Source organism: Danaus plexippus, chromosome 2 (assembly GCF_018135715.1).
Source record: "Danaus plexippus chromosome 2, MEX_DaPlex, whole genome shotgun sequence".
NCBI classification, from domain to species: domain Eukaryota; kingdom Metazoa; phylum Arthropoda; class Insecta; order Lepidoptera; family Nymphalidae; genus Danaus; species Danaus plexippus.
This window is the reverse complement of record NC_083537.1, coordinates 1,520,206-1,547,785: the sequence shown is the minus strand read 5'-3', so window position 1 is coordinate 1,547,785 and position 27,580 is coordinate 1,520,206. Positions and strand designations below refer to the sequence as shown.

The following is a 27,580-nucleotide window of genomic DNA, read 5'->3' as shown; positions in this document are numbered from 1 at the left end:
ATTTTTGTGTAAATTTAATAAATTTGCAGTGGAATTGTATCGAATGTTATTTTTTAAAAAGTCAATTCTTACCTTGTTTCTAAGAATATATATATATATATATGTTATCTATGCATCATGACGTCTCCTTTAATGATATAGAAATATTAGAGTAACTTGGATTGATACACAGTTTTGGGATTCGGTTGAACTATAACCAGTTTTTTGGAAGTTTTTCTTCGCAAAGGTAAAAGTTTTTTTAAACTTAAATATGGATGTAACTGACTTAATAACAAATATAGGTATTTGGCGAAAATCACCTTGGAACAACATTTCTGACAGACGGTCTTCTTGCACAGTTTGCATTTCTGACCCCAAGGACCAAAGATGCCGAACCTCGTCTTCAGGCACAGGAAACAAACCTGGAAATTAAACGCATATTGTTTATATACAAAATTAAGCGAGTTAGGCTTCCTCTATGTAATACGAGTACAGTTGTAGACAATATAATTATACGTCCTAAGTTATCCAATAATATTTAGCAGTAATCTACGCAAAAACATCAAATACATTGTGTGTATGAAACTAGCATCGTTCTAAAGTATTTTTATTCAAATACATTAACATACAACGGTAATTTTATTAACAATAGATAATTACTATTGAGGGACAAAAAAAATATACTTGCATAAGAAACCCGATATATTTGTGTCATTATACTTGCATAAGAAACCCGATATATTTGTGTCATTACAATATACTAACCCGTCGTCTCTCCACGTCCTCTTTGACCCTGCCCTCCACCGGCAGAACCTCTAGCTCAGCCTTCGTCAGCACAGATCTGATGTGGACGATCTCCTCTAGCGTTAGCGAGAGACGCTCGTCTGATATAATCGCGTCCTGCCATTGCTTCTGTAATATTATTTCCATAAATTAAATTTCAAACCCTCACTGTCAGTATTATTTATATTATTCACGTGTTCTAAGTCGTTGTATAAATTTAATAACGATTATGTGGCAAAATAATGAAATAAATTACGTCAAATTATCACGTCATCTTTGATTATACGGACGCGAAATAACACTAAGTGCATGTACGTTTAAATTACTTTGGTTCTCTTAATTTTACATTAAGGTGGTATAAAGTATGTAAATATGGTATATAGTATAGATACATTCCTTCCAATTATTTTGTCTTAAGTCAACCTCAATTCTACATACCATACTATTTGTCTCAAGTCTACGACAGCACCAAGATAAACACATTTTTATATCACGAATTATCCCATTATCTACATATCTAGGGATATCTACGCTCTAAACTACAAAGCCTGCAATAAAACTACCTAAACTACTAACTAAAACATCGATTTATCTCAGATCTATACCAAAAAATATCAGTAAATACTCTGTAATCTACGTGTCTACGCTTAAACTAGAGTTCAAACTTACATTCGAACAGAGAAAAATAAAATCATGCAATTCTCCAAGCAATAATACCAGCATCTCATGTACAGACATATCATCTGAAAAACTATTGTCAGATTTCAATGTACGACCGTTGAAATGGAATCATTCAATTTACAGAACATTATCGCCATAAAATTCAAAAAATATACCCGAAGTTTACAATTCGTTAATTTAAAACCAATAATATTACCTCATCTCCAACTCTCAAGGCTTAGTTTAATGTCAATAGTAATATATATATAACACTAATGTCTATAAAAGCTAGCGTCAACTCACATGCGTGCTGGTAGGGCTGTCACTAACCGACTTGATCAGCTCGTCCTGGAGCGAGGCTCGGGACCACGACAACTCATTCAGCTGAGCGTCGTCACTGCTGAGAGACGCCCCTGCGCAGGACGCACGAGAACCCGGTCTAACCGAACACGAATACAACAAATATGTAAGATCGGGTTATTACAACTTGACAGCGTGTTTCTTGTTATAAATTTCTCTTAAATCAATTTATTTTGCACCAAAATCTGTTAGGAATCATATCACATCATATCATACCTTGAATGTGGCAGTGACTGTGCGCCGTCGGTCGCGGGGCACGCGTGTGCGTGTGTTATTGTGTGGCGACGCATGGACGCTCGACGGGAGGGACATTGGGTAGCCAGGTCGTAGGCTGAGACACAACATATAATATTATATAAGCGTATATATATATATATATATATATTTAATGAAACATATAAAGTTGATGAATTTCTAATTCAAATCAATATTTTTAATGTAAAAATTGTGAGGAAATAAATCATAGACTATTTTAATATAATGATCCATTGAATAATAATTATCTAATCATATAAGTAGTAAGCTAATGTGGTAGTGAAGAAAAAAAACCTTTAAATTTAAAAATACATTTAAAATACATTGACGTAAATGACGAAGCGTACTAGGGATAAGTTATTGAACGTAAACTTATAAATAAATAAAGCATTGAATTAGATTTCTTTATGTTTCTACTTATATTGTTATTTCAAAAGTACAAGAAGCGGAATAACAGCCGTGGCATAGCGACGAAATGTACTTATTAAAATTCCGTTCGGAACACAGGCATTGCATCGCAAAGTTTGGCAACAAAAACCTCGTCTAAACAGAACCGTTCGGATGTTATTTACCGTTAGAGAGTTCTAGGTTACATTAAGCACGTCTCGAGGCTCGATGTACGAATAAAATGTATTAAGATAAATGTTACGGGGTTAGGTATTCAACAGAATTATAGAAGAGAAAAACTTTTAAGAAACACTTGATTCGACTCTCGTTATTCACAATAGTTATAACGTGTTTAAATAAAGACAATGATGTTGGCAAAAACGACGTCAACACTCTACACATGACTACAGATGTTAACAGTCAACAATTAATAACAAACTATATCTAATATGTGAATGTTTCTATCACAACAAACAGCTTGAAGCTTAAGCATGACGTTTAGCCAAAATTAAAATCTAGCTGAAAAGCGGGTCATGACATGCGGCCATACATTCGAGGGTCTCGTCGAAAAACTGATGGTACTCGTCGTGTGAGATGCGCGCGCGGGGAGGAGCCCGCGGCGTATCCACGGACACTATACAACACACACTGTATTATACATTTGTGTATACATCTCACTATTACATAACTTGGATTTATAGACAGAGTTTTGTGTTCCGCTGAAGCTAGCTCGGCGCTTGTGAACGAAGCCGACCACCATTCATTATTCTTTCCTGTTTGTAACAAGCAGCGTGCTGGCTCAGTCAAACGATAGGTAATATAACTGGTGATACCAACCGGTTCTCTTCCATGGTTTCGGCGGTGTCTGTTTGATGGTGTGCCTCGGGAAGGGCTGGGGCGGGCAGGTTTCAGGACTGACACAAGTCTCTGTGTCGTCTTCGTCTTCGTCATCCTGAAACGATTTGAGAAAGTAGATTAGATACCAACGTAAATTTTAATTAATAAAATTTTATTCTTTACATCCTGATGTTTCTATAGAGTTTTTATTAGTAAAATTCGAATGAACTTATCTCATATATTTAATACATTTATTAAGTATTGTTTTTCTCTTATTCAATAGCGATTTATTTTGATTCCATATAATTAAAAATGAAATTACTTTTACAAGTGTAACAAAAAACAAAAGGCCCTGATTGCAGTTACTTTGTTTATTCAAAAATTCTGATTAATAATAATTATCGTTTAACTAAAACGACACAAGGCCTCTTAATAACGACAGTCTATTTGTAGTTTTTATTTGTAGTCTTAATAACAAAGAAGCAATAATATGCTATACATGTTCTAACAATGATATAAAGATTTGATAATACGTAGCTACGGTGAATTGGATTTTAAAAATTCATAGTTAGAAAGTGTGTCGGGAGAGAAAATGGAGTCGGTAACGCTCCTTTACGGAAAGAGATCAAAGAAGAGGGATCTCATTACACTCGTACGAAACAATGCCACAGGATGTATGAATGAATCCTAAATGGAATGAAAGCAATCATTAAAAGAAACACAACTAACAATTGACTTATGTTACCGCCTGAGAAGTATCTACGTTCAATAACGCAGCAAATAAAACTACGATGAAGTAATCGACTTAAGTGGGTTACATAGACAATAATTCAATAGAAAACTGAAGCCGTACTGTGTAAGGGAAGGCGTTATATTTAGGTCATCGGTGGACACGAGAGCTGATAAACTAACTACATATTATTTACATATCTAACATAACTCTATTATAAAGAAAATTATAAAAACATATTGAGATGTAAGTGCTTCATTTTTATAAGATTTCTTTTAAGAATAGAAAAATTATTTTAGTCATAAAGATTTGCCTTTATTTCTCGTGTCTGAAAATAACTAATCTTTTTACTAAGCATGCATCGATTTCGTAGAACAATTACTGAGTAATCGAAGGGAAAATAAACCATCGTGTTGCACCTTCACGAGCAGTATAGACAGTTTAATGTTAGCGTGGACTTTAGTATATTATAAATGCCTATAAAATTTATTAAGTTACTCAGCTATAGAATGGTAACGCAATCGCAATACACGGAGCGTATTACTAGTTGAAAGTAGGCGCGCCGACTACAAACTCAGGCTAAGCTTGAAATACATATACGTAAAATATGTTTTGTTCTAGATAAAGCTGTTGTGATCGATTGTAAGGTTGGAGCAAATATAATTTTGGATAATTAACATATGTAATCAATCAATAAGACAACAATCAGTACCTCTATTACAATCGTTACGCAATCGATAACTTAATCAATTATGTAATAGTACTAGTAAACTATTGGTTACATCACGCAGGGTACCAGTCAAGTTACGTCGACTGGTAACACCGGCGATGACGTCATCAATGCGGTCAGTGCGGACTGCGTCAGAAAGTTTTGAAAAATTATAAGACAAAATTTTTCTTGAGACTTTTAAGAGTCATATCCGCGGTACTGTTCTGGTGAAAATTAGAAATGCTCTAATCGTGATGCTCGCTCATGCGTCACAGACTTTAGGGCCGTTACACTTCATGACCTAAAAAGATGCGATACAGTAACGACACACGCTTCCGTGCAAATAGCTTAGAAAAACATAACCATTCGGAGTTCAAGACGGTTAACAACCTGTTCTAAATAACTAGGCCATTTTATTTTTCCAAGAACGAGGAACTACTACAGGCATATTTGAATAGAAAACGTAAATTATTACGAAAAAATATATAAATATTTATTTTGTCACAATGACTTTAAATCAGCCTTGATGTCAAACAAATTTTGATCCTGGTAAATATTGTATCAGTCTTCCCGAGCCGTAAGTAAACCTGTTATCTGTCATATGGACTTAAAAAAGAGTATTACTAATATTGGTTATAACACTGTAATCAAGTTATTTTTATTGTAATTACTGTTCAAAGAGAACGAGTCGCTTACGATAATCAATTACCGTAATAGCACAGCTATATGAAGTTACGATTTCATTATTTAACAATAAACTTACATCATTAAGCAAATTCCATTGCGGTTATTAATTCTTTCAAGCACATCTGTATATAGGGTTATTTAATTGATTTACAAATATGCAACATGCACGCATATGAAATAAAGTTTTAAATCGCCTGTCATTAATATTATTGCAGCCTTGAGAGAAACGTTTGTTCAAATGTTTGCTTTCCACTCATTGTCCTTTATTGCAAATGAAGAGCTCTTGAAAATATTTTATTAATAGATATATATATATAAACTTCCACTCGTTTAATGTACAAATGTGTGAAAGTTTCACTCATTTACGATAACTGACGTCAGCTGTTAGATGTTGTTTATATTAATAGCATGTTATAAGTAACGCCATCGTAAATAACAAGTTATTTATCAAATAACTGTTAGTTTTAATATCTCTGATAATTAATTGCATGTCTTTAACATCTATCTGACACATTTATTTGAAATTTTCACCTCAATTTCATATTAGTTATAAAATGTTCTAAAAGCATTATGAGTTTTATAATGTCGGAAGATTACTCTAGTTTAAATAGACAGTAATTGTAGATATTCACGCTTTGAGAATTTTCATGATCTTTCTATAATAAAATATTATTTTTTCATTTGTTTTCTGTACAATTAAATTTGGATATTGATACTTATTGATACAACTTTACCAGTATATGGATAACTTCACGCAAGAACGATTACCGAGTCGTTGACACGGAGGTGACGAAAATGACGAGAATTACGTCAGATAAGACAGATTATTAAAAGCACATGTTACATTAGTATCTAGTATTGAAGTACCAACACCGAAGGCTTGTTTACTATAATTTGCTATGAAATCTGTCATAACCTCGATTTGAAAACATGACGAATGATTGGCCACGTTAGTATTATTGATTACGATCAACAAAAAATAACAGACTAGTAGCGGTTGGAATCAATACCAGTTCTGGGTGAAAAAGCACTTCTCGTGATTTCACTCGACGTATTTAACCGTCAAAGTTTTTGTAAAATCTCAATATAAACAATAAACGTTAGTGTTATGGTCAAAATCAAATTAATTCATCATTGTTTTTTTTACATTTCAAGGTATATTTTAGTCATTTAGATTAGTCAAAATGTTTTTATGTACATTTTATTACCAACACAAAAATAAATATTAAATATTTTTTAATATACGGCAACTTTGAAGTCTCGCGATTTAAGTTTGAAACTTAACTTCAATAACTTATTATTGATTTAGGATATCGGTGGGTTTAGCACGAGTTGGCACCATACCACTAAATACGACGCGTTTCCTGTTCTCAATCAACACACTACGTTAATAGTATAGCTAATGTGAAAAGATTAGCGAATGAAAAGTTGTCAAATTTGGGGTAATACAGGATGGTTATTCTTCAAATTTATACTGAAACTAATATTTTCTGATAATTTCGTATTATCTGCCCGTGATCACGGTCGCTGCAAAGTAACCGAAACGTCGGGAGTATGTAGTTTTCAAACATAATAAAATGACGCGTTATAATCGGATAATATTAGTTTCATTTAAATGTTTCGCTAAGTCTTAGATCTCATTAAATATAAACTGACCTCGAGATTGTCAAAATCAACTTTAATGAGTCGTCTCTGTGGCGGTGCGTGCGGCGTCACATCTCCTCTACGAGACTCGCCACCACCGGCACCGCTGCCTGAACCACTAGTAGCTGGAAACAACAGATCATTTTAATTTCACTCATAACATTACACTATCAAAATCAAAACAAACACTACAGAATCAAATATGTTCTAGTTAAAATAACTTCAACATGACTATTACACTATCAAGTTGATATTTCCGATTTCTACATAGTATACATTTGAATACTTGCATGAACGTAAGGTATATTTAAGACTCTCACTTTCGCCTTCTCGACTTACAAATTGCAATATTAAACGAGTCGTATTCGCTTACGATATCCTTAGATCAAATAATTCCTAACTATAATCTAATCGGTAATTAATTACAAGGGATCACAGATCCGAGATAACTACTTGAACGCCAGACATCGCAGTAATTTCTCAGCTATAATATTAACGTTGGCGAAGTTTACAACTTTATTTAAGTACTAGTCTAGCAGATTTCTAACTAACAATAAGTAGGAGATTAATAATACCTGTATGGATAAGGCGATTAATTTTAACTTATAAAACAATCCGAAGTCATTTAACTGTAATGTTCGCTTTTCTTGTATCATTATGATCTCAAGATTACTTCAAAGCTTTTGCTATTATACATTAAATAAAAAAAGAAATATCTTGAAATACAATAAAGAAACGAAAACAATTTTATGCCTGAAGACCATAATTTCATGGAACATATAAAAAAATGTGAAAATTATCATTTGACATTGAATTTGATAAATGATCACAATAATCACGTCACTTCCACGATGACGTCATCACACACAATTGTGTCAAATATCAAAACAACGACATCGTAATCCGACACTTTAACAGCGAGCTAATGATTCAAGACAATACAACAAGAGAACCAAGCAATTTTTAAACTACAGAAAACAATGGGAAATAACGAGCGTGTTGACATTCGTTGTTTTTATGATTAACAGCTGAAGATATATACAGCATAGATAAAAATATATATTTACACTGAAAGATCTTAATTAAAACTCTTTCATATTCGATTAATTTACGTAACTGGCACAATAACATCAAAACTTGTAACAGAAACAAACTAGGAATGTTCGAAATGTTCTCAGCTAACTAAAATTTATATCAACTTATAACCGCACAGAAACTTTCTGGTTTTAAAAGCAGTTTCATTTCCTCTATTAAAAGGCAGTATAAGTAGGTTACTTGATTTTAAAAAATAACTCTTTTTGTTATAGAAAAATATATATTTGCCTTTTCCTTCTGCCCTGCTAAATATTACTTTAGTAGGTCAAAAATATTTTCAATGTTTTCATGTCTTTCCCGATATGTTTTAAGTAGTAGTTCTTTATTGTACTCCCTTAAAATAACAACTATTAGAATTATATAACATTCAAATGTATATGTAAAATCTTGGCGGCCTTATCGCTGAAGAGCGATTGCTAGCAGAAGATCAACAAGAAAGACTATAAAATATCAAACATTTAATAGACGTAGATATAAAAGAAAATATAGAAAAATAATGAAAACATAAATTATATGAATAAACTATTATTTATATCTAAAGAATAAAAATCTTATTTTCAATAATCAAAAATAGTATAAGATTTCGGCATATATAATAAATAGCTCGATTAGTTTCACATCTCATGATCGAAGTACTAATAACAATCTGATTCAGTAAGTTGCGTTCCACATGATCGGCGGCGAGTCACGACAGCTTATTAGAAAATATGTACTGTATTATTCGAGACTTAAAACCGAACCTAAATTATCTGCAATGCGTTAGCGGGCGAAATTAACTTTTATTTAAGGAGACCATAAGAAAATTATTCCAAAATTTTGTGTATCTCTCTTGGGATTTCCATTCATAAAAATGGTGTTAGACATATATAGTCTCCAAAGCAATCAAAGTCGTAAACATCTTAGACGTATGGAAGACGAAAACAGTTTGCCTCTGGGAAATACATTTGCAAGTTAATATGAAAGTGATATATTATGACTTATCATTATCAGCATGTTTCCTAAATTTTCATATCATATTTATATACACACATGTAAATCTGCACATAACTTTAAACGAAACTCAGTTCAAAGCGATTCTAATATAAGCGATTTGTACACAGTTTTATGAAAGTCATTGTTAAAAGTTATAAATATAAGAAATAAAATAACACTTGAAAGTTATAACCAACATTTGATACATTAATAGAAATTTTCTAAAGGTCAAACTATTTTCGTTGCGAAAATGGTATCACAAGTGATTGAACTTTGACATTTCGTAACTGTCAGGTTGGAAAGTGACGTTTTATATAAATGACATTACAGTTATTCTGTTAGTTTAAATTAAACACGAACGTATAGTTTATTTCTTATAAAAAATATACTCGTTTTACTATAATACGATTGTTTTTGCATGTGTGCAAATAGCGACAGGCGTGAGGGAATTCCTTTGTGTAGTGAATTGCAGCACGGAAAAGGTTTTATTAAAGAGTTTTTATAAATAAAATAATTAGTGTAATCTATAGAAATTAATAATATGTTGTCGCACAATTTGCTATTGTATAAAATTTGGTCAAAATATAATAGGATCGATATTATCAAATAACATGTAATAATAGTGGATAATTTTTACATTATGAGTAAATGGCTATGCTTAAAACGGCAGCAAAATAATGAAACGATAAAATAAACAACGCCGTTTCTCAAAGTGTAGGCTGATAGCAACGAATCGATTGGTTTCGACCCAATACAGCGATTATAAATGAAACATTTCTTTAATAATGGCGTTGCGAATTTATTAAATATTGTTATTTGTTTGGTTTTAAGTGTTCGATTCAATTAGTGCAACGCAAAATGATTTTTATAACCCTCTAAATTAATTTTATTAAACTTTGAGAGTTACTGGCATATGACCACGAAGGGGACAGGGGTTGGAAAGGAGGATATTTGATCGTTCACTCGTATTTCCCTAGTTTTCATTAAAACAGTACTTAAAAGTTACTGAGACGCGATGTGAGGAGGTTGCAACGTAAAATTCTGCTCGTATCAATAACATTTTTATTTCATATTTCCTATTCGGATTTCATAATTTTTATTTTATTTCCGAGTAACTTCTATTAATAATTAATTTTCATAATGTATATAAATGACATTATATTTTATAGAAATTTAAAGTTGCTATACTAACAATCGAGTTTGTATTTCATGCATGAGATATAAAATGATTGATTAGATATAGTCGCTGCTCGAGGTTGTTCAAGAAAACAATTGCTATTAAAAATCGACTCATAAAAAAACAACATAAAACTAAAAGAAACTTCAAATGTATTTGAACTACTTTTTTAATAAGTTCCAAAAGAGACATTTAAAATCATAAATGTGTACTTTTATAATAACATATATTCTATAGAGGTAAGAGGTAAAAGTGACGTGTAATTTTTCATATAGAGCGGATTAAGTGAAACTAAATCGTTCTATCATTACTTGACGTAGCGGTTGCGACGCTGCCCCAATAAGACTTGTCCTGGGCCACATCCAGCGCGGGCTCCTCGGGACTCCGGATCGGTTCTACGAGCCCCGAGACAGGTCGTGACCCCAGCAGCAAAGCTGCCGGAGAAACCCGCGACCGCCGCAGCTTGACTGATTGTATTTAATCACGACAACAAAATACTTCCCGCACTAATACGTACTTTATGTTCCAAACTAAAGCCGTTCTAATTAAACTGGACTATGACAACTCTCTGTCACGTGGAAAATTTATTATCATCAAGCAGAGTGGAACGCTATTTGTTTTTCCAAATCGCGTTCTAAATGTAACGGATATTATTTATTATATTGTACACGCTAAGTTGAACGCGTAAATGACGTATCTTGACAACAGACGGCATTGACCTGCGATTTGTCGTATGACTGTGAAATAACATATGATAGCACTGCGTCACACTGCACTAGACGTCCCAAAAAAACGTCACACGCAAAATAATATACAAATTATATACACGCAAATTAATAGAAATTACTCCATAGCCACAAAAGTTATTTGAGCGGAAAAGCGATGTAAATAGACGGCGCGTGTTTAGGTCGTGGCGTCCGTCGCCATATTGGTTTACCTAAGGGTTGATTTGTTTACGCATGCGCCTCAACCCTAGGGAGTACTTCGTTAGAAATGTCACAATTAATACGTCACCAAAACAGCTCTTGAATACTGAGCGAGGGTCTAGGATTCAGCGTAATTTAAATTCTGATTGAAATATTTTTTTCAGTGTGAGGTCATTATTTTATGAAGATTATTTCGAGGCACATAAATTTATTTTTCCTTGGCATGATATCACGAGTGACTCGCATTGTCATACTTTCGGACCTGGGTCAATTCTGGGTCACAGCTGCACCGTATTTTGAACTACTTTTTAAAAGTTAACCGACTTAATCAATAGACTGAGTTTTTTTTTGGTATATCTATCATCAGTATTCGCATCTAAATACGTTACTGTGTTTAGGTTCTATTGGGTAAATATTGACTAACTATGTTGCGTCACATACAACAAAGCATTGTTTGTGTGGTAACAATTCAAACAGTTAGCTGAGAAAAATATTTATCTTTCATCTATAGGAAGCATCGCGATGCAAAGATTGCTAATTCTCATGCAAATTTTACATCACTAAGTTATTTAACTCAGTTAAAAATCTTATTCTTCATTATAACATTTAGATTGAATGATAAAATTGCTTAATATTTTTTTTAGAATACCGTCGATTGTAATTATAAAGTGAAAGCTTATACAAATTCCTGGATGTTATAAGGTTTTCAAATTTTCACGAGTGCTCGTTTTCGTGTATAATTTAATAGAACAAATTTTATAGAAAATTACCAGAAACAAGCTAAAAGAATAAGTAGATAATGAAGTTATTGATACATTTGTCATGGCGATGCTCTCTTTAAATTCGAGCCTCTCCAGCAGACTTATGGAGATCTCAGGGATGAAGAAAGTAAAGCGGAAATGCCACCTCAATAGACGTCCTTGAAATCAGTACTAAAGGACTCCTAATTCGATGAGCTTCAATACAGTTCAAAGTGAAATTATTTATACGAATTTAAGGCTCACAAAATGAACTATAAACATATATTTAACTTTTGACAACAGATTTTAAAACAACCTCTTCATGTTCGAGGAGTCTAAATGTTCTTTGTAATACCCAAGTATGTTATTTTTTATTATCCTTACCTCAAAAAGCCAAATATTCTACAAGACTACCTGACGGCCTTGCCAGGTCTGCCATTTACCGCTGGACTGTGATTATACGTAGTATATATAAACACGATTCAACAATAAACACGTTTTATTTCATGTAAAAAAAAAATATAATTTCAAAAATCTTTATCAAATTTATGTAAAAATGCCATAAGTTTAGGAGACTAAGGCTAAGTATTTATGTCATCCGTAAAAAACTACTTTATTGTTCATCAGATTTTGCTCTAAGCTGGTAATAATCCAATCTATCGTCGAAAGCAACAGGAATTTCTATATACAATATAAATAACATTTATGTCTGTCTGTACATTGAAGATGAACCCCGAAACATATGTAAAGAAATAATTTGACAAATACAAGGATAAATAAGTAGTGAAAAAACGCGGATGGGTTAATAAAAAATGTATATATTATAAATGTTTAAATTGCACCTTCAAGATCGTACAAAAAGAGCATTGTTAGGCTGTTTACAATTAAGTATAACTCACATTTGACGGGATCTAGCCGTAACTGTAAAGTCAAAGTAAAAGGGTACAAACTAAAAGTATATATCAAATATTTTTATTTATACATTAGCGAAAACCGGCGACTTTATTCGCGTTGTTTACTTCACAAACACAGTTATCTTACATACAAGTACACGTCACCGAACTCGTAGTGCATATAGATGCGTTATTTCTTAAAATCTTATATATATTAAAACGGGACATCTTCATATAATTTTTTCATATGGGTCGGCTTGTTGAAATCTATCCAGTACTACAAGTTGCATCGTCACTAATACGGAGCTTTAAAAGTTTATCATTCATAAAACTGAGTATATTATTGAGGTAGATTATGGGATGAGGTACGAGATACGCCTCTTAATGTAAACAGATCACAATCGTTTCATTTAGAAAGATTTAAAATGTCCTCAAATCATAAATATGCATATATTTTTTTAAAAAACTTCTCATTCCTATAAGACAAACAAACATGTACATACATACACACTAACAAAGTCTCCTAAAAACTAAGTGGAATTGTTGGAATTCTTGTAATCCCGTTACAATTATCACGTTTCAACGTCTTTTCAAAATCACGTTTTTCTTTTGAATTCGTTAAAGTGTTACAATCCAGATGTCACGTTTGTGTACTGTGCACATATATCTATGATATAATGTTAGCTTTAATTATATTATTTTGTTCACAAGATTTATATTTTTCATGGGGAAAATCTTAAAATATAGATTCCAACAAACAAGCAAATCTTAATCAATCATTGATCTTATACTCTTGATTTGTTCATATAGCGTCGCAGTTTCTAAAATATTTCACTGTTAATATTGAATTTATATTTCATAATAATAACTTTCACGGTTGCTTTAAAGTCATCGAAAAAATAGTAAACTATAAATAAAAAATGTAAATCACATCTCGAAAAAATATATTTTTTAATCCGTATTTGTTTCAAAACGATGATGAGGCAACACTGACCCAAGTCACGATCAGAGTGAACGTCTCATAACAGTCATTTATTTTTACAATACTTTCGATTGTACACAACCATTGATAATAATTCTATAACATCTTAATAAATAGAATACCTTTTGAAAAGAGCTTTATGTTGAAAATGGAAAGGGCTCGAGACCTTGACGCAGATACAGTCCCACTTTAAAATGTCGCATAGAGACTAGACATAACACAACTTTCAGCAAGTTGTTGTTACCTTGGTTGTGCTTATATAGAGTTAAAATAATTTATAATATATAACTTACTCATAATCTACTTTGACATGATTTTTTAAATGGTTTTCTTACTTATTGAAATTTAAGTAAATTACCATTCCTCCAACATTGTTTATAGAAACATGTTTTGTAATTTTATAAACTTATTATGTATACGATTACGTTAAAAGGCAAAAGTAAAACTAATGCAGATAATAAATGTGGCTGTGTTTTTGACAGTTAGCCATTAGCACAGATAAAATACGAGTGTTAAGACTTACAGCCGCTGGCGAACATCCAACCAAGGACCATCCTTGACCCGCTGGCTTTTGTCTAACACGAAGATATGTAATAAGTTCTATAACATGACCATGGTAAATGAAAGTCGAGAATTTCACACACCAGATTAAAAAAAACTTTGCAATTCCAATATAATATTAATATTAAAATACTAATTTGCAACATAAACATATAATTTATATTCAGTACATTGAAATTGTATGACTTAACTTCTTTGTGAAACACTGAACAGATTTTGAGAATGCAATCCAATATTACCAAACTTATTATTGGATCATTCATCACAATTTATACTACGAAAAAATGTTCAAGGCTTTGTTTGAGTAAGGTTTTTTTATCACAATTACAAGTATTAATATGTATTCGCTACATATATATACACTTTCACCAAAATATCTCTACAAATGATATGGAGGCTTTAAGTATGGTGAAGTGTTCAAGTTTCACAATAATGTAAGACGCGATACATTTTTTCTCGTAAACTTTTTTTATATATATTACTTATCATATTACGAGATCTATGTGTGTTTGTTGAAATAATAACGTAAGTACTGAATACAGAATATCGATCTTATGTCAGAGAAAAAATATTAATTCTTTATTTTTTGTAAAATTATTATATTCAATTTAAAAATATATAATATTTATAACCGCCACATATTGCTCGTATCGATTTAACAGCGTTTTAGAGATATTAATGATAGGCGAAGTAATAACATATTATTTTGGACTTAATTATGTCAAAAGTAATGCCGTCCAATGTCCATACTTATCTATATACGTATATGATGTACTAATAATTCAGATTTGAAGAGTTATAAAATTCTTGAAGATTTTCTCCTGTACGGTTTTCCTAAACATAGGATTACAATTTTTGGATTGCAACAGTATCGTAGTGGTGAAATCTAATTAAAAATATATATTTTTTCCTATAAATAAATGTTCATATATATGTATTATTTAAGTAAATACCTTGTATGATTTTAGTTCGAATTTGTTTATACAATATCTTTAAAAATCATGATACATTCTCACACGACACCAAAGCTTGTTCCTTTGAAACACTAAAGGTGACCAATGATTTGAAAGTCACTTGTATCGCGATGTTAATACCGACCTCATCGTATGAAGGTCAGAACGTGAAAGGAAAAACCTAAGATCCGCATCGCGAAGCCCTAAGTTTGAGATGAGTAACCTACTCTCACGATCCGATTCCTGGAATTTGATGATTGATATATATTCCTTAAATGTTACGACCTTGTCTTTATTGATTGTTTTTCTCCACTAAATTAAGGTGCTGAAGACACGTCTTTATAAGATGAATCTCTAATTCATACAATATTAAGATGTTGTTCCAAATTTGAATTTTAATTGTTTTATTCATTCGCTAAAATTAAATCAATGTTAATTAAATATTTTTCAAGATCAATTAAACTGGTACAAGGTTGAAGAAAATAACATTGCATTCATTAACAACTATTATATATTATAGATATGAGAATTAACGCTTGTTTTATAACTAATAAACTAAACTACCGTTTGTTGAAACGAATTTGTGTAAACTCATAACGAAAGCAATATATGTATTTTATAAATCTTTTATATCTATGAACGTAAACTGTCGTTTTTGATTTAATCACAAACTGACAGATCTCTAGATAGTGAGATAACTAGCTCATGTTCTCATACCGAGATAGGTTCAGCTTGCATAATATATTTCACGATTTTCAGAGCAAGATTTTAAAGATACACACACAGGCACTTGTACTAATACCTGTCTTTGTGTGTGCTGGCGCATGTGTGCTACTTTCTTATCAACTCTATAGTATAAGCACTATTTATATACTTACGACTTATGTCCATGGCAAGGGTGTTCGTAACACAGACTCCCATCATTAAACTTGTCATTTAGATAACTTAAACCACAGTCACTTAAATCCAACCCTAAACAGTTACAAATTAGTTTCGAATTTGATTGACACAATTTTTTCACCGGCTCGAAACTTTCCCACGGAACTAATGAAGTAAATGCAATTAATCTTGTTTACAATACAACCAATTAGAAATGAAGCCTGAACACTTAATCTTGTTACAAAAGCAATCCGATTTATATTCAATAATACTTTAATTAACAATAATTTCTATAAATATAAAAAAAACATTTGACACATTATTCTTATACGTAAAAGAATCCATAGCAATATTTCTATACAGCTACGAACACAACCGGCAGTCAGGAATGTCGAACACAGACTGACGCAAGTAAAATTGTTTCACTTGTTAACATTGAGCTTCCCAAAGTAACGCATATTGTATTCAATGATTTAATAAAAATATATAAATAATAAAAATATTATGAAACAAATTTAAAATTTTTACACTGTATATATATTCTTAACTTAAATTGTAAATAATAGAATAAACCACAAGAGATTGTTTCAGTTTCCGCTCAAATCGGTTTTACGTAACCGAGTCTTTCTCATTTTTTTTTCGTTCCATTGTCGGCGATCGATGCTTTTTAATCGAGTTGGGGAAAGGAGAAATTCATTAAAAAAAAATCGTGTTGAGAAACACTGGCATAACTTGATTACAATACTTACGAACCGTTTATAGTAACCACGCTTAATTACAGAACATTTTATCCAATTTCGTAAAGATGCTGAGAAAAAATATGAATAATTCTGAACTGTTATTGCCGCTAAAAATATCGTTAAAAAAAATTAAATAAAAAAGGAGATTACTGTGTCATAGAATAATGTAAGTAACCCAGAGATTAAATGTAGTTCAAATCGAATGGAGAGACAAACTCTCATTCACTTATAGTAATTGCATTCTATACTCACCGTTACTATCTATAATGAATTAAAACTTGATAATGCATTAAAATACGTGCAGAAAATTACTAGTTCATCAGCTTTTCGAGGGTCATTGACGCAATATCCATAAGAAAATATTGCTTTTGCAAACACAATCGAATTCAATGAACGAAGAAATAGTTAAAAATAAAAATTGTACGAGATTAGTAAAAGTATGAATACACGTGGCCATTATTCATCGCGACTACTGACTGGTTAGTTTACTGCGAGATGGAGTTCGATCAATATAGGTCTCCACAGCGACCTAGACATTTTGGAGCTGGTTTATGTAACAGTGGCTTCCGATGTAGATTATCTCATGTATCCTCAAGGTCAGTGATATGAATCTATCATTTAGAATTAGTGGACATAAAAATATCATATTGTTCAATTTTTAAGTATAGCAAGCGCGTGATAAGTCGTAAGTATTCTTTTAACATCATTCAACCTCAATAAATAATATTTACTTAAGATCTAAAATATTAAAATAGTATTTTCTATATTGTTCGACCGCATTTAATTCTTAGTGTTGCCAGTGTATTAAATGTTGACCTATATTTTCACTGTCAGTTGTGTCATAAAATTTTCGTACAAATTATTTTCTGGAGTAAAATTTTTTTTTTTTCATTCATTGCAGAATGTTTTTAGCTTTATTGTCAAACTTGATAAGACCTTTTGTGTGGCAGAAACTTATATAAGGATTTCAGTATTTCACAATACGTTGTATTCAATTGTACAAATTTATAGTATAAGTATTTGACGAAACTAGTTTCAAATGAACACAGCTAATATAATAAGCACAGCTAATAAGCACAGATTAAAAATATATAAAGTATAATAGGAAATATATTTATACCCCATTATGTCTTCGTTCCCAATTACGACATTTATGAATTTTGTTTAAAAATAGAATATGAATGAAAATATTAAAGAAAAACTATTTACAGAATCACATTTCATATTTTATCATCACATTATCTATTCAAAAACAAGGCCGCTCGATGTTTTATACGCGTATATGATTTGAAGTATTGTTCTCGCTGTAAGTAGACCGCGTGTGATGCAACAACTGGGAAAACATACTTACGTTGTAAGATAAGATGCATCAAAAATATTAAATCGACCCGATAAGAACGTGGTCTAAACGGTCCGTTTAAAATGACATAAAACAAACGTGTTTATTTTTCGTGTGTTGCTAAAGGAAAAAATCCGAATCAAGTTCTTATAGCATACTCAGACATTTTCTGTAATATATATGTATATATATATATAATAAGTCTTCTTAAAAAAATATATTATAGCAATAATTATAAAACGAAAGTCGTTATTCCATCCCACAAACTCCTTCGTGTTTTCTCCGCGCAGTATTCGAGATTATAATTCGTTCAACAAATAAAAACGCTGACACTGGCAAGATATTCCACGCATAAAAAAATTATATGCAAGTAAATTTTCTTGTGTCTTAGTAAATATAACGTCTTGAACTGCGAGGAATTCAAAAACCTACATTACTTGAACTCACGTCCTAAAATAGTTTTGGCTTAGTCTGTTTAAATGTTTTTTTTTATATAAACAAAATCTCTTTGCTTTATAATTTCTAAGCTGCAAAAAAGTTACTAGTTATTTATAAAAATATTTTTGATTGCAGATGATACGTTTTAAATTTTAATGAAATCTCAATAAATACAACAAAATTGTATCCTAGACATTACTTATAATCTTATACAGGCACGCGTGAGGTAGTTGGTCGAATTATTATAGGCCCAAAAACTCCTTACAAAATTTTAGACAACACCTGATATGATATGCTTCCACTGCCGGACTGAACACAGCATTGAAATCGGTCAATTCGTTTGAGATCCACGACTACACAGACAGATACACACAAGGACACACACACACACGCACCCACACACACACAAATTGACGTCAAACTTATAACACTCCTCTTTTTGTATTCGGAGTTCAAAAAGCACTGTTTTAGTAGAGTTAAATTATTATAAGTTTTTATCCAAACAATATTTGTTACTTTAATTACGGGTTTTATTTCACTTAGGCTTGATATATTCTACTGTAAAATAGAAAATGTTTATAAGAACTAAATAATAAATTTCAGTTTCGGGTTACAAGTGCCTACAAAAAATAAATAGCAATGAAGTCACTATGCTCATATTTTTCAATCTTGATAATTGCACAATGCACATGTTTGTAGAAAAATTTACAAATGTAGAGACAAATTATATATTACAGGATTGATTTATGATATGGAAAGTATAAAAACTAGACGTTTCCGGGGATGCGATAGGAAAAGGTTTAGGAATCTGGAAGAAAATATAAGTTTATAGTACACGTTAGAGACTTTTGCTAATGATATTATTGAAGGGTCTTTAAAGTTTTTATAAACAGAATTAAAATTTAATCAGCGGCGAAATAGAATATTCATGAAAATCAAATATTATTACATACTAAAAGACTGAAAACTTGCCACAATTATTTTAAGATAGGGGCGATATTATTCTAAACCATAAAGCCAGCGACACACGTACAGAAAAATATATATATGTAAATATATACAGTATATATCTAATTAAAAAACTCACATATACTCCTGGATTGCGTCGTAGGTCGCAACTGTTTCCCGAGTTGTATGGAAGCTAGCAGCTGTTCCCTAGGAGTCACCTCGCGACGGACCGGGGCCAACTTGCGTTCTGATGCCTGAGAGTTGAACGCGGAGTCATTGTACACGTATAAGCAGCATATTCTTTTGTCGCGGACTTATCTTTATATTATTAAACATAGGCAATAGTGCTAGTAAAGATGCTTTCTCACCTTCTTGAGCGGCGGTCTACTTCTAATAAATTCGAGTATCATTGCGTGTGCGTCCTTCTTAACACTGAAACAATAAAATAATATTTTTATTTAGTCACTGATTTTGTCTCCTGTCTTTAAAAATCGACAAGTACGTTACTAAAGAGACTAAAGAAAATAATAATAAAAATAATAGCTCTTTCAGAAACAAATAGCAACGTCTGCCATAGATGCAATACTATGCAAGTATCGTAAAGTTAAAGTAAATATTTACAATTTTGTTATTACTTTTATCGAAAAAATTATTAAATTGAAATTTTTATATGACATTTTTTATTTTATAAAGTTTTCAAAAAAGCTATTTTACAAGCATATTTCACATCACTTACTTCTGAGGTATGGCGCCATCAACTTTCCTTAACGTATACCGCCTCGACCTTATATCGTCCATGAGGATTTCATATGGAGTCAATTCATATTCTATTGGCGTCCGTGAGTAGTTAACCTTCTTCAGTTTCACTCCCATTCGCAACTCCCCGATAACTTGCATCCAGAACCGCGCCTGGAATAATTTAATAGCAATTACTCTAAGCTACATTTCTAAGCATAACCTGCAGGAACTTCGTAATATATTCGCATAAATTTTACATGCATTACGCAAACACATCAATCTACTATTTCTATTGTCACTATAAATATCTGTCGAAAGGACATGTTTATTGTAATTACAAATTCATGCTAGCTGCCAAAATATTCCAACACAGTGTAAAATACGATAAATCAAACAAGCGTGTTGTCTTATAAAATACATACTTGCAAGGCCCTCCAAATTCTTCGGTTCGACTAAAATAAAGAAAGACGTTATGATAATTTGTCCATGAACATTTTTTTAGATAAATCACTACGAATTGACATAATTGACAGTCACTTTACTAAACTAACAAATTTTAACCGAGAATAAACAATGCAAACCAAAATCAACCCTAGTCTATAAACAAAATACATTGAATTTGTTTTTCTTAAAAATACCAACACATTCAAATCGTTGATAGTGTCCACAGTTCAGTGCAGAATTTTAAAGCTCTTATATTTTTTTCTTTATTAAAATTACCATTGTTTGGTCATTATAATAATACGCAGATGATGTTAGATTGAAAGCTGCGGTCTACACGTCATAGAGTCACAACAAGCGCGTCAGTTACGGCCAACATGACCTAGTAATATTTAGCTACCAGAATCACGATTATGTCAAAACATGTCTACACAGTATAGTTAAATTAAAGGGTCTATCGAGATGTTTAACAATCAATTTTGGATTATCAACTAATCCTAATAATGTTACATAATTTTGTGTCACTATTTTTTCTCTGAATATCACCAAAAAAAAAACAATTATTAAATATTTCAAAAGTAATATATACGTGATTTGTTGTAAGTGAATGATTTAAAGCGAGCTTCAAATGTTTCGGTAATGTCGTCCAATAGATTGGCACAGGTTGTTCACACATATAATTAATTCAAAACTAAATTCCTAGAGAGCATGACGCTATCAATATTAACACGGAGTCGACACGCCGACGAAAACACTTACGAAATATTTAACAAATATTCATACAAACAAATTGTATTGTAGCAAGTACTGCTTATTTATTATAGAACATAGTCCTAACATTGACAGGATAGACAGATATATTCTTCTCAAGAAATATAAAAAATATCCATTAAAACCTACCTCGACATACATATATCTCAAATGAACTGTTCTAAAGATATACAGATTAAATCTCATAGAAAAAATCAACGAAACAACGTGAAGAAGTTCTGCTGAAACAATTAATATATTTTAGATATAGATGCAAACAAAACATTAATAAGATGAACGAAATTTTATTACTTTTAAATGTAAAATAAAATAAAGCATACATATCGCATGTAAAATGTAAAAATTTGATTTCAAATTCAGCACTCACCGTTATCACGAGTTATAAATACATTATCAATACGAACGAAAAAACCTTCAATAGTCGTCAATACTACACTTTGTTTCTGAACCAATTTTATCAAATATTTTAACAAAGAATACACGTTTAATATAAAAGAGTTCTGCAAAAATTTTGATAGTTAAAATCGACTAATATAATTAATGACATATTTTAGGTCTGTTACACATATAAAACCTACTATAGGTACATATAATATGTGATATATTGCCCTAATTTTGTATTAGCATGGCTATTATATTAAAATACCTTATGATAGCTTTAAACCTTAAAGCTCCTAAATGGATTTTCAATTTATAAAGTGAATTTCGAACATCCAATCGAATGAACGGTAGAATGTAATTCTAATTAAATCTCTGCAAAATTCTCATAGCGAAATTCCACCCACCTTATCAACTACGCAGGTATCTATTGCTAATACACATTCAACTATTATGTGACCTGTCGTATTGTCAATTTCGGAAATTAATTAGCACGTAATAAATCCATTTTCGCGTTACACGGTCTGTGTTGTAACCAAAGGCGTATGCAAATCTAACTGACTAACACCAGCTTAGTATTTCTGTTATAATCGGTACATAGTTTATAATATAAATATCAAAAAGAATAAGATTCACTTTAATAACATGTTATATAATCTTTGTTTGTGTATATTTTGTGCAATTATGTTAATCAATGAAAGTCTCTCATAAAGAGGTCGTAAATAATTTTAGCATCAGGAATGCAAATCAAAATCAACTAACCCAATCTGAGAACTGCAGCGTGTCGAGATGAGTGGCGGAGTCCTCAGCGGCTCCGAGGTCCCTGGCTCCTGTGACGCGAACACGGGCCAGGAACGAGGCCAGCTCGAGGGCTTCGGCGACCAGCGCCCGGCAGACGGCGCGGTAGTGACCAGCGGCCGTCTCACGAGCCAAACGACCACTTCCACCGCCGCAGTGCCATATACAACGCTGCAGGAATAACACACTCATCAGATACAAAGACATCATCCCAAGAGATCAGACTTAAAGCTAGTTCTAAATCCTTCTTTAAGCTTCTGAAAGCTTTTCGTAAAAATCATCTTATTTAAATCCCACGTGGTATTCTTTTTAAATATAGAGACATTTGTTTTATACTGGAAGGTAAAATTCAATTGTTTTTGTAAGCACTGTAAATTTTTCCATATATTCTGTGACCAAATCTTATAAATTTCTATCAGCTTTATTCATATTAATATTGCTTAGTGCTGTATATTAATTGTTTATGTTAGGCAATTACACTGAAACGTTCAATTTATACCGGTTAAATAATTCAATACTTCTCTACACTGCACTGAACCTTTTTAGGTTCATGTTATTATTGCCAACGACAATTATAATACTCATCAATGTGAGAGAAGTTAGGACTGACAGAATTTTAAAGATTAATAAATGTATACACTGTGTTAAAAACGAAAGTTTAAAAATACTTCAATAAATCTTATATAAGGCAATATTTTATTAAAGACTTATCGGTATATTCGGATACAGCCAGAGGAGTATGAAAATTTAAATTATTATCATATAAATAGTGTTCCAAATTTAAAATCTATGACGTCACTTCTCTATGTATCACTTCCAATACAGTCATATTAATATGAATACATACAAATGTAAAATATATATAATGTGAGATTCGATTAGAGAAGACCTGTTTAAGCCAAGGGTACGTTCCACTTTACCACCGAGAACTACTAAGTCATGCTCTAGGTACCGGGAATTCTTTGTCAGATATAAACAAGTGATTCTTATTTCTTAGTAAAGCCTTGTGACGGTCAAAGGCTATCTTTAGAAAATGTCACCGTAATCTTGCCGGGAATACAAAATTTATCGTAATGCAGCAGTAGGCATATTTAAAAAGCAATGACAAGTATACTGTTAGTGTAATAAAGGTTATAAAATGTAAAAATATTCTAAGCATTCTTTATAATACGTAAAGATAAAAATACTAATTTTGAATTTAATTTTGTTAAAAAAAAACTATTAATAGAAAATTTGACAATGTAAACAATTTTAATTCATTAATTAATGTCACATTGCTTTGATAGTAAATACGATAATAAGAAAATTAGAAACACTTAAATTATAAAATAACGATGTGTAAGATTTTCGCGATGACGCATTTGGAAGTAGCTATTGATTTAGGATACGACCCGCATTTACTGATGAATAATTCCGTCTCGTCTGCCGGGATCACGATTGGTATAAGCTATAAAGTGACCGCGACGTCGGCTGCTATGTATATTGTATAATAATATTTTAATTGAATTTAATATATCCTAACATCAGAGTTGCATTTAAATGGAAATAAGGATGTCATAACCAGATCGAAAGGAATATTAACAGAATCAAAATATTCATACCGAAAGAATTCCTTATTTTAATATGAACATTTTCTCATGCCTTGCTTGCTATATGCTTTCAAATACACGAAAAATTAGAATTTTTCTCTTGATTTTGCACCACCAAGGCCAGGGTAAGTTACATGAACAAGTTCCTTAAGGTATATTATATATACATAAGTGTTTACTATGTTCGTGGTTCCATCAAAGTCATCGATTTGTTACAGCAGTTCCAACACCAAGACGCTCACCTTGCAATACCGCTCTAAGTGCTGAATTTCAAAGCGAGCTAAGATTTATTATCATCAATCAACAAAGCAGCGCTACACGCTGTATAATGTGTTTTGATAAAATAAAAGTTACTATAAAATATCTAACAAACTCCTTTCTCGTTCAGGAATGTTTGTAAGCCAAAAATTACTTATCATTTTGTAAGTAATTATTTTAAAGTTTTTTTTTTTTAACAAAATCTTCCCAACTAAACTTTTTTTATTTATTTCCAGTTTCTGGACGATACAATAGTCACAAACACGTTGAAATAAAGACAGATAAAATAAAAATATATAAAAAAATATTTCAACTAAAATGCAGCGCGATTAAATTCAAATCCTTAAATTTTTCACACGTTAGCCACGCCATCTCCAGGGGAAACAGAGCAATAAACACCATGAGATAACAAATTACACGCATCACCGCCGTCGAATTAACAACACATAAACGGATCTGTTACAAACGTACACAAATAATATGCAGTTAAATAATATTACTGACTGATAATCTGATAACAGGTCAAAGGTTGAGAACAATGTGTGAGAAATAAAGAAGACGTAAGAAAAAGAAAATCACCAATCATCCTTGCATTACCTCCGATAAGTTAATTTAAAAATCGCGTTTAGAACATCGTCCGTTTATAATCATTTATTTTTTAATACGTAATGAAAATTTCGAAACATGATTGATCGCTTACAACCAAACAGCTATAAACTAGATCACACAAACTACATTCGACTATTGCATCTGATTTCATAATGCAATATATATAACTTAGACAAATAATAATCATAGGTTACTTAAGACTCGCATTTTAATAAATTCCCACCATACAACGTTTTAAATTCACTTTCACCGGTCCAATGTGAGATATTTCACTAAGAGCTATGTAAATAGTAACATTATCGGGCATCGTAAAATTATAATCAATTAACGAGGAAATCCGTTTAGAGAATGTAAAATAAATGACACCCCATGATTTGGTACAGTGAAAGTAAGGTTATTCATATTCATTCAGTTACCGTTTAACACGAGGTAAATAAATTGGACAATAGAAAATAAAATTTAACAAAGGTTTTCCTAATAAATATTTTATTACTTAGATCAATATTAGAACAGTGAGTTTATAAATTAAATGTTTATATATGCTTTGAGGTAAAGTTATTTAGCCAATAGAGCTATCAGACTGATACCTGTTGATAGTCCTGAAGTTAGTTTAACGGACCGCGATAGTTCACAAATTGTTTACAAATATAAAGATTATCACAAAATAAAAGCGAAAACCAACATTGATTACGTTTCAGTTACTTAAGTTTTTACCGAAATTCCGTGTCTCTATATAACAAATTATACATATGTATATATACATACTTACAAAACACTCTTATTTTTGATAGTATCTAAAAAAGTTAATGGAATGGGAGAATTTACTGCTCAATATATACAATGAAGGAATAGATTGAGATAACCAAAATTTTAATGTACATATCTGTGTTAAAAGTTTCTTTTTAAAATCATTTTAGGTAAAGAATCGTGCTTGATTTAAAAGTGAAAGCTTGATTTAGTCTAAATAGCTATCAAACACTATTATCGGATTTACGCAATAAATCCTTTTTGTTTGATGTAAAATGAAATAATAACTTTATTTTCAAACCTCTTTAAAAACAGTACATACACAGGTTATCAAATATATTTAAGAACATACATTAAATCTTTATATCTTAAATATCGAGTTTTTTAATATGTTCCTGAATAAAAAGCTTCTGGGAATGTGCATGTCGGGTATTACTTTTGTAAATATATAGTATAATATGAGATAAAGTACCTCTATAACGTCTTTCAACAGAAACCTCCGGACGCGTCGCCTCCTCGGCGCCGGCTCCGAGTCCCTCTCGATGCCCTCATCATCAGTATCTGCTCGTCCACCCTCAGACGTCTCCGAACCCTCGGACAGACCGCTGATCTCTTCCTCGTCATCTGTAATAATAAACACATTTATATTCCGTATATTCCCATAAAAGGTTTTTTTTTTTTGAGAGTTTACAATCAGGGAATCAGGAAAAAAATAAAGCGTTGTCTGTGACCTAATATCCAATAATTTATTGAAATTTAGTACAGTTGTTTTAAAATAACAGACAATTCTTTTTTATTCTAAATATTGTTTAAGGATGTATTAAACAGATCAATGACTATATTAAAATTAAAAATAACAATCATAAAGCGCTCTTCTATTGTTCTATAAAACATCTACAAATTTTACGAAGCACTAACTCCACACCTAAAAACCGTCCGACATGATTAAATCGGAGCTACTCGTAGGTAAAATACTAGAACTTAATAAGCCTCCGTTAAGCTCCCGTGTATGATTAAAGCTGACGTTTAACAAGACAAAGGCTTCGTTGAACTGTCGGCGATAGTAACAGACAACAATACAAATTCTAATCCTGATGACCTTGTTGGCCACGTGTGGTCCGATTACGTGTCGCAAGACTCTTCAATCATCGGTTACAGAGACCGCTCCGTACGTCACGAACTCCATTATTAATCAGAGAGAATTTAACAGTTAAATACATTTAAACTGGAATCACTATACTGATATTATTTTAAACATCACGTCAGAATTGCCATCTGAAGCCATGTTTTATTGCAAGAGTTCAAAAGCGGTCTCTTTGTTCTCTGGTAACTGTCAACTCGTCAACATCACGGTTGTTTAAGATCAAATCATTTGAATTTTAAATTGAGCAATTTTACTGAAGAAAAATATTATATCAACATTATTTATGGTATTTTCGAGAATATAAGATCTTCATAACAGTTTAAAATCAAAAATTAAACTATTATTTTCCATTACATGGTATTTATAGGAGATAGAAAATTTTGATTGGATCGCAAAATTTTCGATAACGCCGTTACTATGATAATGTCGGATC

General features: G+C 31.6%; 1 protein-coding gene across 5 annotated transcripts in view; it reads right to left on the bottom strand.

Moving 5' to 3' along the window:
* LOC116779398 (protein spire) overlaps positions 1-27,580 on the bottom strand; it is an 87,168-nt gene that overhangs the window by 8,597 nt on the left and 50,991 nt on the right. Inside the window, exons 4-16 of one of the 5 annotated variants that reach the window (XM_032673657.2) lie at positions 26,476-26,627; positions 22,765-22,971; positions 20,835-20,864; positions 20,411-20,583; positions 20,043-20,106; positions 19,814-19,928; positions 7,044-7,156; positions 3,262-3,376; positions 2,975-3,058; positions 1,999-2,113; positions 1,726-1,861; positions 745-891; positions 300-401 (exon numbers count right to left, since the gene is read on the bottom strand). In XM_032673657.2, the coding sequence (XP_032529548.2) occupies positions 300-401; positions 745-891; positions 1,726-1,861; positions 1,999-2,113; positions 2,975-3,058; positions 3,262-3,376; positions 7,044-7,156; positions 19,814-19,928; positions 20,043-20,106; positions 20,411-20,583; positions 20,835-20,864; positions 22,765-22,971; positions 26,476-26,627 (1,553 nt within the window). The remainder of the gene's footprint in view (positions 1-299; positions 402-744; positions 892-1,725; positions 1,862-1,998; positions 2,114-2,974; positions 3,059-3,261; positions 3,377-7,043; positions 7,157-19,813; positions 19,929-20,042; positions 20,107-20,410; positions 20,584-20,834; positions 20,865-22,764; positions 22,972-26,475; positions 26,628-27,580) is intronic. The other 4 variants (XM_032673659.2, XM_032673662.2, XM_032673661.2 and 1 more) reach the window with 4 other exon arrangements.